Source organism: Elgaria multicarinata, chromosome 6 (assembly GCF_023053635.1).
Source record: "Elgaria multicarinata webbii isolate HBS135686 ecotype San Diego chromosome 6, rElgMul1.1.pri, whole genome shotgun sequence".
NCBI classification, from domain to species: Eukaryota; Metazoa; Chordata; class Lepidosauria; order Squamata; family Anguidae; genus Elgaria; species Elgaria multicarinata.
Window position 1 is genome coordinate 35402783 of NC_086176.1, and position 14332 is coordinate 35417114.

Genomic DNA, 14332 nt, shown 5'->3' on the forward strand with positions numbered 1-14332 from the left:
ATGGTGAAAATTGGGGGCAGGGGGGGGCTCTCTTCTGTTTCTACAATTTGCTTAAACCAAGCAAATAACTTGCTGTTCTCAAAAGCCATGTATCACTGTGAAATCTCTTCTTCCTAATGTTTTTTGAGGCTTTGTTATGGATATTGAACTCTTGCCCCATAGAGTTTTAAAATGAGAAGCCAGAGCTGGACTTGTACAACTGCATTTGAAAACCATTGAACGCAGACAGTTTTTAGCTGTAAAAAGATACGTACATCAACAAGAACTGAAGACATTGCAAATGTGAACATGTGTGTTTTGTGTATTCTAGATTGAATATGCCAGAAAGAATATAAATAGTGCCAACCAAAAACTCCAAGATGCCCAACAGAAGCTGTATAATTCCTGGGTGGAATGGAAGAAAAACACAGGCCAAAATGATGAGGATGACTTGAACAGTGCTGAGGTAGGTGTCTGAGTGTGCATGCTATAAATACAGGGACATGAACACAAATATTGATTCCATATGCATCTTCCTCTGGAGTCCCAGTTGTGTTCTCTTTCCATGATTACTCTGTTTAATGGAAGCAACACCACTAACAGTTAAGTAATGGGGAAACATTTTTGGATCAGTTGTCCAATGTGGTCTGGACTCAGATGTGTGTATTAAATCACCTACATGCATATTTAGTTGTATGTTAACACTACATGTTTCTCGGTGCACATCTGAGTGGAAGAGAAACCAATATGCTCCGGCTTAGGTGGGACAGAGCAAAATAGGTAGGAAAAACAACAACCTCCATTCCACCACTTGCAGAAGCAACTTCCTTCTTGCAGCAACTTGATTGAGAAAAATCAAATAGCAGCCTGTTGGAGGAGTTTTGATTTGGTCCGTAGGTGCCCAACTTTGCACCCGAGAACATTTTTCTTGCCGGTCAGTGCAGCAGTCTACAGCTGAGCATCCTGAAAGTTCTCTATCAAGGTTAAGGGTATTAACCTCTTGACCCACATAATTACAGCAGTGATAAGGCTGCTGTCCAGGATTGAACTCATAGGCTTAAACTTAGCTCTTGCTACTACTGGGCATTAGCTGCTTGTCTGGCTCAGTCCCAGTGGAACTACAGTAAGCTGGTATAGAGAAGGCAAAACATGTCCAATAGAAAAGCAACTTTTCCCAGACCACTCTATCCACTCCTCCCAAATCTTTATAAGGTATGAGGTTAAAGTTAGTCATCACACGAAGAAGTACTTGATAGCTGCATAAATGGAAGGCCAGGAAAAAATGGGTTTGATTAGGCTAGTAGTCCCAGCCTAATCTCTTGGAAAGAGGCTTTTACATTGTGAGAAATACTGGTCGATGGATTGGACCCAGATTTGTGCTCAGCAGAGTTCCACTGGCACTGGAGGAAGTGGGGTGGAGCAGTGTGGCAACTTACTCCAATTTCCCCTTTCTGCCCTGCAGCCCCAGTACAGCTTCTTACACTTTTCTGAAAGGTTGGGCAATGGCATGGGAGGTGGCACTGGTGGCGGAAGGGAGAGCTGGTGAAAATTGCTAACCTGCCCCTTCCTCCAGCAGGAAGCCTCTGCTGGATCCTGCTTCTCTCTGAGGACAGCAGTCCTGTTTCTGGAGAGGCAGTTCTGGATTCATTCACAGTGTGTTCGTTGAAAGAGGGGGGAATTTAACTGGGTTGCACGGCACGTTGGAAATTCTAGTGTTGATGGCTTTGCCAATGGAATATCAGAAGTATTGTGAAGTATTTGGCTGACAGAAGTATTGCAAAGTTCTTCTGAGTTCTCCACCCCCTTTTTCTTTCTTGTGGGTGATTAGAAGCTGTAATTTAACAAAATCAAAAACCGATTTTCAAGTTCTGTGCTTTGTTTCCAGTACATCGAATCACGCACGCTGTCAATCGCGCAGAATCTGACCCAGCAGCTTCAAACCACCTGCCTCACCCTGGTGTCGAGTATACAGGGCTTGCCACAGAACATCCAGGACCAGGTTCACCACATTGGGGAAATGGCAGCCGAAGTCTACCGAAGCTTCCGCTCGACATCTTCTTTCCGAGAAGTGTCTGACAACCTTATTGTCACCAGTAAAGGGCAGCTCAAGAAAATGAAGGAATCGTTGGATGACGTGATGGATTATCTTGTAAACAACACGCCACTCAACTGGCTGGTAGGTCCCTTTTACCCACAATTGGCTGGCTCCCAGAATGCGGAGCACAAAAGTAAAGGGGAGGAAAATACCAGCCAGGAGGACAAACAGCCTGAACGCAACACAGAATAAAATGCAATATGACAAACATATACTCCGTAGCCTGACCATAACAAGGTGGCTTAGCTGTTGTAGCTGCAATGTAACCTGCTGGGGGAATGACATGACAGGAGAATGCTTGAGTTCTGCCATACTTCCACTGGGACCTTCTCTGACAAAGAGAATTGTTTTATAAGCAAAGAGATTCTTGTATGTCTGAGTTGCGCTATTAGTGCTTTGGCTAGAAGTAGTAGCGAAAGGTGTGAAGTGCCTTAACACTTCTAAACCTCAGCAGATTACATTGGAGGAAATGCCTTGTTTAGCTATCTAGTTACAAAGCCCCATTTTAAAGTGGCCTTTAAAAGGAACGTACTGCTATTCAGATGTGTAGAAAGAAATTAAGCAAACGATTGAATAAAAAAATACTTCATTGAAAACCTCTGGCAGCATAATCAGAATTTCTTACCCAGCTTTCTTTGGAAACGGCACACGGTGCCCTTGCGTACATACTGTTCCTTACAACTGCCTTAAAACCAAATCGTTCTAGTACTAAAAAGGCCTTGACGAATGTTGCCACTTTTTGAATGGGGCTTATAACGAATACCTGCCAGAGTTACTCATATGCTGTGACAGTTTACATTTATCCTTTCACATTTTTTTTAAAAGACTTTGTACTACTCAATAACTCCACTTAAAGTACTATTGAGTATTGTGCACTAAATACAAAGATTCATGCTGTTTGTACACGGGTGTTTAGCCTGTCCTTTCTGTAGTGCCTTGCCTTGTAATTTCACATGTATGCTTTAGTAATAAATGCTTCAGCAGCCAAAGTCTGTCTCTTGAATTGTGTAATCAAATATTGTTGTTACTAAACAAATATTGTGACTCAATTACTATTGAACTGGGTCTTCTTTTAAAAGTGAATGAATGCAAACTGCTGGTCCTCTAATCAGCATCAAACATTACATGTAAATAGATGGGCTAGATGTTGCTGCTGCATTTGTTTCCTACCTGTAGCTCCTCACCAGCTTTCCAGATACTTGCTGCTGCTTTACCATTCCAGCTTCATTCTAACTTTTGCTTGTAGCCTGCTTCTCTGGGTCAGGGATTTTCAGTGGGTGGGTGTAACTTTGCAGTGTGTTGCCATAAGGCCATGACAACCTGTCTCCTGGAGAACAAATGTTCTGTGGGATTGACGATTTCATTAGACTTTACAACAGGTTCTGAGTCAATAGCTGAGAAAGACTGACTTCGACTTTCTGAGAACCCCAGCTACACATCTGGGGATGTCGGTCCTTCCTGCTCAGCAGTTATCATGCTTAACTTGATGCTGAACTCAAAACAAAAATATCTGACCTTGCTACTGCTAGTTACCTGTCTACTGCACTAACAATTGGAAGATAAAAGTGTGCAAACTTTAGTACGTTAATAGTTCTGCCCACATTGGGGGGGGGGGGTTATGCATCCACCGATTCCCTTCCGCAAGCGTTAGGTCCTGTCAATTCCACTGTGCAAGCAGGATCCACCATTAACACACCAAAGCTCCCAAATGAGTAGAAATGCTCACTTTTGGAAGGAGGCAGGTTGGTGTAGCTCTCTTATGCGAGCTCTGCTGCTTTCAGAAACAAGCATTTCTGCTTGTTTTGCTTTGTCTCCGGAACTGCTAAATTACTTTCGCGCAAGCGGTGGAGGCTGCTTTTGCAGCTGAATTGTTAAGGCGCAGGAGAATCGGTGGAGGCAGAAGCACTCTGTTGGATACTGGCCAGAAAAAACATCTACTGCGTGGGTGCAGGATCTCTTTCAGCCCAAGGACCAAATTCCTTCTGGGAGATGTTCTCAGGGGCTGCATTCTTAATGGTGGGTGGGGCTGAAGGTTAAAGAGGTGTGACTAAAATATGAAAAATGTCAGCATATAATTTTGCTTATATTGTCTATAGTCAACCTTAGAAGAGGCATTTCAGGTTTGTAGATTGGGAAGTGGGGAGTCAAAAAATCCAGGAAGCCACCAAATAATTGGTGGGTGGGAAAAGTGGATGGGGCCAAACTAGTGATACCCCAGGCAGGCGAAGATTTTGCTCCCAGGTCTGAAGTTCTGCACCCCAGATCCACTGAGTGAGATGCCACGAGGCTTCCTGTATAGAATTCGTGCCACAATGACAAAATTCGCCATTAAGAGAACTAAACTGCAGTGGAGTTGTTCATAAGTCACAATTGTGTACATTTGGATATCCAATAAGTTATGATCTTATAATTTCCCGGTTATCAAACTTTTTGTACTTCTGAAAACTTGCCTAAAACATGAACTACGCCAACTAAAACTAAGTCAACTGGGTATGCCACGTTTGGATTGTCTAGCGCATACATACAGGGAATGATGTGAATTGTATGCTGAGGAAAAATCCTTAACAGGCTAAGGGAAAGTGGTCATTCTACAGTTGGGTCCAGTTAGCTGTTTAAGGATCAGGAACAGGGATCTTGTAAGGATGTTCCCCCCCCCCCCCCCACTTCCCTTCAGAGTGAGAGTTCTCTTCTGTATGCAATTCTGGTGTTGCATGAGCATTGGTTACCTACATTAAAACAAAACCACATGTGTTTCTAAGCTCATCTTGAGGGCCTTGATTTAAAGTGGGATTTGAAGTATAGGAGTGTACCTGGTTTCAGTGTAAGGTGGCTGCTAAGTTGCACAAGACCAGCACTGTGTAGAGGTGGGCAGGGAGCAGGCACATGGGCGTCACCTGACTCACTTCTGCTCACAAATACTACAATTATATGGCCAAATAAGCCTTAACACACATTGTCACTGGCAGAACTGTTGACTTTCTACTTCTTAAAGGCTTTAATAGAATAGTACTGAGAGAAGACGCTGTCGTTTGGATTATGAAATCTAGAAACGTTTTGTAACGTAATACTTAAAGTTTCAGAATTGACTTTAAGAAATAGGCTAAGAAACCCCTAACACACACTCCCCAATTTGCTCACCTAAGTTTTACTTGCATATTAAGTATTTATTAATCCTGAGTGCTACTGTGGAACTTTAAACACCCGTAACTACTGTGGAGGTTCTTAAAACCATCGAGTTGTGAGTTGGCATAAAAACACAGCAGAAGATTTAAGGTTCAAAAAGCCCAGGCAAATAAAAGGTCTTCTTTACCTGGTGCCAAAAATACATTAGCCTTGGTGATAGGTTCACTTACCTAGAAAGTGTCACCACAATCTCAAAGACCCTATCTGAAGTCATTACCTCTGCCTCACTTTTGAAGGTGTGAGGACATGGAGAAGGGCATTTGGGGGATGATAATATTTGGGCAAGTTCATGTATTTTGACAGCAAACTGAATACATAATATGACAAGGCACACTTGATTGTTTTTACTTCCAGTTTTTAAAAGCACGTACTAGCCTTGCTATTGTAGACAGTAGAAGCTATTTGCAAATAAAGTTAATACATTTCAGACTGTTCAGAACTTGGTTGGTTAAACTAAGTTATATTAAGTTCCTTTGTCATATTTTTTATAAGTAATAGTCTAGATCTTGGTTTCTGGGAGACGTGAAATAGGATTATATGGTGCCCAAAACGAATATTGATTGCAGAGCTGAGCCTTGAATTTATATTGTCAGCCTTCGTGTGAATCTATCTGCTTTCTCTTTAACAAGACCTAGTGTATTTGAATTGCATAAATTGCATGGCTCTTTCCAAAATGAGGAACCTCTGATTTAATCTTGTTGTGGCCACTAACTGGTGTAACATTGATTTACTGGTAAATGATGATGTAGTACTTGGATACTGCATGTAAAAAAATGTTGACTGAAAGATGGATACTCTTCAGACACGTTTGGGAAGGCTCCAGCAAATGAATTAGCAATATATGAACTCCATAAATGCACAACACTTCCAATTATTGCTTTATCAGAAGGAATGAGAACATGAATAGGGTAACACCAATACTACTTAGGTGCTAGAATTCTAAAGTATTAAAAGCACTGATGCCATGGAGGGGCAGGTGGAAAAGGAGAAGAAAGTCTATCCCCAACCTTTCTTTAAAAGAAGACAAACACTAATTAAACAGGGTAGAGGTGGGGGAACCTGTAGCCCTCCAGATGTTGTTGCGCTAGAGCTTCCATCTAACAAATGGCCATGCTGGCTGGGGCTGATGGGATTTAGACTCCAACAAGATGAACCACCCAGAGAGCTCCGGCTATTGGGTGGTATAGAAATGTAATAAATAAATAAATAAATAAATAAATAAATAAGATGTGGAAGGCCACTAGTTTGCTACTACTGAAATAGGGTTCCAGATGGGCTGAGGCTGGCATGTGACACCATGTACCTTCCAAGCTTTTATAATGCCTGAACAGGGCTAAAAGAAATCAGTTTTAATATTTTATTGAAACATATACCAGGAGTATAAATGGGGTTCCATCTGGCGTTCTTGGGAACTGTCTAGCAAATAATGAAGTGGGCATAAGGACAAATACAAAGTTATGTGTAAATATTCATTATGTCTTTTTGCTCTAATCTTCCAGCATAGCTCTAATGAATTATTGTGATTCCATTAATGGACTCAGCTTGGGAATCAAAGATGAATTTTGAACTAGCAATCTTCCAGCTTCAGTATCTTTCCTGAGGGTTCACATTATCTTTTAAGTCTGGTGCATGCATTTCGGTTGGCATGTTTTAGCCATATACCCTTTTTGTTGTTCAAATGCCTAATTTGGATGATGTTCAGGCTCATTCCTTCTCTCTCCCTCTCCCTTAATCAAAGTCAAGGTCCCCACTTTAGTCAATGGCTACAGAACCGCATCAGGGTAGGGAACCCCTTTCAGCCAAGGGCTGAATTTAATTTAGAAGAAGCTCGGGGGGGGGGGGGGGAGGATCCAGTTATGGGTGGAGCCAAAAGAAACAAAGCAAGCTTAAAGGAAAGAGGGGTGGGACCAAAAATACAATAAATAAATAAACAAATACCAGCATGGTTTAGCTCAAAGCTCTTACTGCCAGTAACTAACCCTTTTAAAACAGGTTGAAACTGCAAAAAAGCCATGAAGCCATCAAATGATTGGTTATTGGGGGAAAGGTGGTGGTGGGCCAGGGGAAGGGATATGACCATCATCTGGGAAACCTTGGGGAGGCCAGATTTGGCCCCTGGGCCTGAAGCTCCTCACCCCCTGCTTTTGCAACTTGAGTAGTAAAATCATCAAACCTTGTGCCCAATGGCTCTGGGTCCAAGACCTTGGGAGAAAACTGAGGTCATGTTACAACTTTAACAGGCCTTCAAGTAAAAGCCCCTCTGTGAAACTGTTCTTATTGTTATTAAAAGGTGAGTTGCAATTTCTTTTTCATAATTTAAAAAGGGTTACATTTCTCATCGATCCCTCACCCATCCCCTCCCCACCTCCATGTCAGCCAGCTGGAGGAAAAAAATGGAGATAGTTATATAAACCTGTTGAGTTTGAGCTACAGATGGCTTTAATACATATATTTTAAAACTATGATGTGCAGGGTAGTCCATCCATTTTGTTTCATTACACTATTTATTGCTGGCTAAATACGTTAGAAATGTTTTTTTCTTCAGATTGTGAGCATTTCCTACACTGGCCTGTTAAAAGCACCTTCCATAAATTAGAAGGGCTATGATGTAGCAGAGTTGACACTTCTTCTCACTCTTGTTTCCAGTGTATTTAATGAATAACCTGAATCTAGAGAAATAGTCTTCTGCATAGGTGAGCAATGAGCACTATATCATAAACCCAGGTGTGCCTTCATTTTGTCATTGGTTACAATACATTCCATTAGTATTCAAGGTAAATTAACAATAGCATATGTCCAAACAGGACAGGGTGGAGTAGGCAACTTGACCTGGAGTCCAGCCTTCTGCTGAAACAGGTGAAGAACTGGATTAAGCTCCACCTTCCAAAATCTCCTGTATAAGCTTTAGGACTAGGGTGATCATATGGAGAGGAGGACAGTGCTCCTGTATCTTTAACAGTTGTATAAAAAAGGAATTTCAGCAGGTGTCATTTGTATGCTCGCAGGACCTGGTGAAATTATCTCTTCATCACAACAGTTGAAGCTACAGGAGCTATTCTAGAGTGACCAGATACAAAAGAAGGCAAGGCTCCTGTATCTTTAACAATTGTTATGAAGAGGGAAATTCACCAGGTGCTGCATGCATACAAACGCCACCTGCTGAAATCCCCTTTTCTATACAACTTTTAAAGATACAGGACCCCCGGTCCTCCTTTCCATATGGTTACCCTATAATTAGTACAGCTGTGCAGATCCTCAGGGCTTGGCTCCAACCTAGCCCTCTACATTCGCCAGATGGCCACGCTCCCTTTTCTCCTAACCACTGATTGCTTGGTGTTTTCCCAGTTTTTCTGCAGTCCTGTTCTAAAAAGGTTAAAATACCTCTCCTAAGACTTATTTACTGGCTGTAAGAGCTTTATGCTAAAATAAATATGCTGGTGTTTTTGGGGGCCACCCTTTTGGTTTTGTCCCCACCCACCACTGGAATGTGGCCCCTGAGGGCTTCTTTGAAGTGGGATTCGGCCCTTGGCCTGCAAGAAGCTCTGCACCCCTGCTTTAATCAATGGATGTGTAGCGACAGTAAACTCCCTGCTTGCCTCATCATTTCCTAAGCCCAAAACCATGATTGTAGCACATAGGAATCAGACCTGCATAGCAGCAGATATAGTTAGGATACCACTTTTATGCCCAGAGACTTAAAAAAAAATTAAGTCTCTGGCTGGTCTGATCCTACCCATGTTTACTCTAAAGTAGGTTCCATTAATTTCACTGGATTGCATCTCAAAATGAGCATAGCACTGCAGCATTACTTAGTTAATAACTTTTAGTAGTCATAGATGATAAGGAAGCACATACAGGCAGGTGAGCAGACCAGGGGAGGAGGGATAGAGTGGTGTATCCCCCCACTGCACCAAGTAGGCTGCCAGAGGAGGGAAGCCCCCCCACCCACCCACCTGGGTGTCTAGCAGAGAAATGCAGTGGGCTGCTGGACGAACAATGGATGGAGCTCTCTGTCCGTCCTCTGCAAGCCCCTAGTATGCTAGTACACCTTCCTGCAAGCTAGTCATTTTTGTGGCCTTATTTACAAGGGGGCCTTAGTCATGAGTGGCCCATTGACATTAGTTATGAGAAGCTGAATCACGCAAAGTGGAAATGACTCATTTAGAAAACATTAATTCCCTCTTTGCATGATTCAGCTTCTCATAACTAATTTATTTATTTTTATTCATTTATTATTGCATTTATATCCTGCCTTTTTTCCTGCAAGGAACCCAAGGCGGCGTACATAATCCTCCTCCCACTCTCCACTTTATCCTCACAACAACAACCCTGTGAGGTGGGTTGGGATGAGAGTCTGTGACTGGCCCAAAGTCACCCAGTGAGCTTCCATGGCCGAGTGGGGACTAGAACCCAGATCTCCTGACTCCCAGTCGAGCACCTTAGCCACTACACCACATGCAAAAGAGCTTGTGAAAGTACCAAATGGATAGCACCTGTTTGGGATTGTTGCTGGTAAACATCACACCACTCTAATTTGGAAATGTACACCCACGTTTCCAGGGCTTGTTAAGGAATCTTGAAACCTAAATAATGCTCCCAATACAGGAACACTAAGATATGTATAATAAGCTACCTACACAGCTTAAAACTCTGCCTTAAAGAACGACCTTGCTTTAAATTCCCTGTCCATCAGAGATTACCTATTAATGCCTTTCTGCAACTTGATTGCCTCTTATAATTACAACTCCTTCAAACTGGGTTTTTACTACTCAGTCCAGGAAAAGTAGAAAGCACATGCCTGCTGTTCTTTGAGAGAAGCCAGGTTTCCTCAGATTAGATACTCCATTAGAGTCAAAGGGGAATGATATTGTTGAGGGGAGTTGATTCTCCCTGCAATTTCCCTTCCTTCTTCAAGCTGAGCTCACTTCTGGTATCAAGAGTCCAGCTTAGCAACTGGGGGGACAAACTGTAGGAATACAAGCTGTCGTTGTGAGAAAGTGAGAAGCATAGTTCAGGCTTGTTGGTCTAGTGCAGGGATAGGGAATCTGTGGCCCTCCAGATGTTGGACACAACTTGAACCATCCTTGAAATTGGCCATGCAGTCAGAGGCTGATGGAGTTCAACAACATCTGGAGGGCCATAGGTTCCTAACGCCTGGTCTACTGTTATGATTCTAGCTTTGGGTGTGGGAGGCCCTGTGCTCAATTCCTACACAAGCCCCTGCAACTGGGAGAAGAAGGGCCAGACCTTAAATGAGGGCCATCATTTAATGATAGAGAAAATACTTAGCATATGTCTCCAGGTAAGGCTGGGAAGGGGCCTGAACAGACACTGCCAGTCAATGTAAACAGTACTGAGCTAGATGGACCAATAGTTTTACTCAGTATAAGGCAGCTTCCTATATAAAACCATACAAGTATTTTTATTTATTTATTTATTTATTTATTTACATTTATATATTGCCCCATAGCCAAAGGGGATTGGCTTCAAATGGGCATGTGTTTCTTTTATTTCTCACTATGAAATGCCCAACAGAATGACTAATTTCCCCCATTACCTTAAGGCTTTGTGAACGCTCCCATCAGATCTCATTTTGATATGTGATGTACTTTACTTGCATAAATAAACTATTAAAATGAGATTAGGGTCAGTGGGTGGGGATGGGAATAATGCCGGCTAGCTTCTGTTATCATCCGTCTCGGTTCCCAGGTGCTTCATGCTTTAGGAAATGTTTGAAATTTTGCCTTCAAATTTATCTGACTTTCTTCCTCTGCAGGTTCCAGATTTCACCATCACAGACTTGTCTTCAGAATCTGATGAGATACCAGACATCTTGGCTTTGGACGAGGAAGGGCAGCCTGACTATTCACGCACAAATGGTCCAATCACCACAGGACAAAGAGCTGAATAGGCACCGAGAGCACAAAAAAACCCTATATCTATAATCCATACACTTTTTTGCTAATTTATTCTCCTTCTGCTTTTTTGGAATGGAAATAACCTCGCTCTTGGGGATTACAGGGTTTTATCCCTTTTGTTTCATTTAGATCAATTAAAATTCTGACTTTTTATCATTTATTATGGAACACACACTAGCTTAATGTTTTAGCATGGGTGACAGGCCTCTGGGTCAGACAAATGTGTTCAACCAGTCTTAAAGAGCTATTTAAGACTATACCAGAAATTTGACCCACAACAGCTTTAGAAACAACAGCCCTACTACAATACATGGAAGCCTGTTTCTGAGAAGATTTGCTGCCTGAAGTTTCCTTCTTCTGTACTGCTACATCTCTACATCTTTACTTGCCAGGAAGAAAAACAAGCTAAGAACTTAACATTCTCCAACTACTTTGGTTTCATTGTAAAGTGTCTGCATAACTGTGTGTACTAAGCTTTTAAAACAATTCCCCTTTGGGCTCTTATAGCAATGGGATGACTGACTTTCTCTTCTGATAATTTCATGCTTTGGCAAAGCTCTAGCCAAGTTCTTACTGAAGTAATAAACATGTGCTTGGACTGTACCATTTCAGACTTTAGGTGGAATATTACATAATTCCACGCTCCTCCATACAAAGCAATTCTACACACATGGAAAACAAACATGCCAGGTAGAAGGTTAGACTAGAACTCTTTCCCCCACTCATGTAATTACCTATGTGAAGGATCATTTTTATATATGTGCAAGAACATTCAATGATGTGAATCCCTGTCCGCAGGCGGAAGTGATACAACCCAGACACAGGTTTACCATCTTGGTAACAATTTGGCTTGCCTCCCACAACCCAGTACCATCTAGAAGTTTTGGACGTCAACTCCCATCAACCCTAGCCACCAAAGTCAATAGTCAAAGTCCAGGATTTGTAGTCTAAAACACCTAGGGTATAGACAATAGCATGGAGTTTGAAGAGGACAAATGTGAAAAAAAGAGAGCCCAATGCACCTATGAATTGCAAAGTGGAAAACTGGCAACAGAAAGTGGTGGAAGGGGGGAGGTCAGGGAGTGAGAGAAAACGGAACAATTGTGCATACAATGATGTGGAAGTGAAAAAGAGAAGAAAGAACATAAACAAGATAAAGAAAGTTACAACATGAAGCAATGTTCCCAGTCATCCCACATTTGTTTCAACAGGGTTTGTATAGTTGCTGTAGTTTGCCAACAAGCAGATCCTGTATTTCTTGATGCTGGTCAGAAGCCTCAGGGGAAGCTCTAATTAAAAACTAGAAATGAAGAATCCGACTTACTTGATTGAATGCTATCATTGAAGGTCTGCACCATTTTTTTAATTTATTTTTTGCTTGGATGCCCCTTTAACATCATTGGCAGTTTTATTTGTATTTGCTGTGGGGACGTGAGGGTATCCTCTGGTGCTAATTTTATAGACTAGACGCACAGATCTGGTTTAAGAGGTAATTTCGCTTTCTCTGTGCATGAGATGGACACACCCATAATCTAAAGTAATATCAGACGTAACATTAACGTTTTAAGAACTAGTCACTGAAATGCCTTGGAAATAAAGTTTGAACTATATAATCTGATGACTGATGCTGTTTTTCCTTTTTATTGCTACTTATATAACATTATTTATTTATGTATTTATTTATTGCATTTTTATACCGCCCAATAGCTGAAGCTCCCTGGGTGGTTCACAAAAATTAAATATCCCTGAAAACCTTGGAAAATCCTGATTATTTGAAGCAGCAGAGGCCAGAACTTGATCCACTATGGTTCGTCTTAAATCTGTGAGTAAACAGGGCTATGCATAAAGGCACATATGCTCCATCATTATGGATTCCAAAGTCAGATGGCTTTGAAGGAAAAGAAAATTTACCGCTCCTGCTAAAAAGGAGGAAGGAGGAGAAGTTTGATAAAGAAGTAATTGTTGCTCATGTAAGGGTGTAACTGAAAGGGTTGTAAGCCATTCAAATTATGTTTTCATAGGCACTTTAATCAAGCCTTGGACTTATTTCACTCCCATCCTCTTGGAAAAAAGGAAGTTGACGAATGATTTGGGTACATGCTTTATTTGAGGACTGAATAATTCCTATTTCTGAAATGTTTTGACAAAAGAATATTTTGAGAGGTTGTGTGCAGCCTTCCCCAACCTGGTGCCCTGCGAAAGCCATGTTGGCTATAGATGATTGGTGTTGTAGTCCACACATTTGGAAGACACCAGGTTGGGGTAGGCTGGCCTAGAGACTCTGAGGCATTTTGGCGTCTGACAGAATATCTGAATGGTAACACGTCCCTTATGGTGGTAAAACAGAATGATAAAATAATTGCGTATTTGCTGCTCTTCGATGGTATCCTAAGGTGGACAACCTCATCTTGTCCAAGTGTATGTGTGTGTGAGAGAGAGAGACAGGTGTGTGTGTGTAAATAAATTATGCTGCACTTCCCAACTTAGAAGATTAGGAAGTGAAGGATAAGCAGCTTAGAAGCAACAACTCCTTCCTGATCTGTAAAAAATATGGAGAAAATAACAGAAACCAGGGCCATAGCTAGACCTAAGGTTTATCCCTGGATCATCCAGTGGTCAAACCTGTTCATCTAGGTGACACACAGGGGATCCAGTGCTCAGGCAGGGGTGAACCCTGGATGATCCCAGGATAAACCTTAGGTTTAGCTGTGGCCCAGGTTATCCCTGCAATTTTCACAGAGACTGGGCCACCTTATGGAAAAACCATGGATATGTATGGACTCCTGCAGATAACTGTGAGAATCAAAAAGGCTATTAGAGCATAAAAAGTAAAGCTAGTTTGCACATGTCACAGAATGAGATGGTAGAATGGACTAACATAGGAAAATAATGTAAGAAGCTGTCTTATAAGGTCAGGCCATTAGTCCATCAAGCTCAATATTGTCCACACAGACTGGCAGTGGCTCTCTAGGGTTTCAAACAGGAAGATATATCAGCTCTACCTCGAGATGCTGGGGATTGAATCTGAGATCTTTTGCAAAGAAAAAGATGCTCTACTAGCTAAAGCCCCTCCCAAAACTGTACCACCTCAAACTGCCAATGTAGAAAGGCAATTTTTGGATGCTCTAGCATCAAAGAAAGAAAGAAAGTCCTTGCA

General features: G+C 41.8%; 1 protein-coding gene across 4 annotated transcripts in view; it reads left to right on the forward strand.

The window, feature by feature from the left end:
• PLIN2 (perilipin 2) overlaps window positions 1-12793 on the forward strand; it is a 51115-nt gene extending 38322 nt beyond the window's left edge. For 3 of the 4 annotated variants that reach the window (XM_063129230.1, XM_063129228.1, XM_063129229.1), the window contains exons 7-9: window positions 311-445; window positions 1865-2155; window positions 11034-12793. In XM_063129230.1, coding sequence (XP_062985300.1) covers window positions 311-445; window positions 1865-2155; window positions 11034-11168 — 561 coding nt within the window. In that variant the 3' untranslated portion in view covers window positions 11169-12793. Of the gene's footprint in view, window positions 1-310; window positions 446-1864; window positions 3064-11033 lie in introns of those variants that run through there. The other variant, XM_063129231.1, reaches the window with a different exon arrangement.
• Window positions 12794-14332: the final 1539 nt, after the last annotated feature.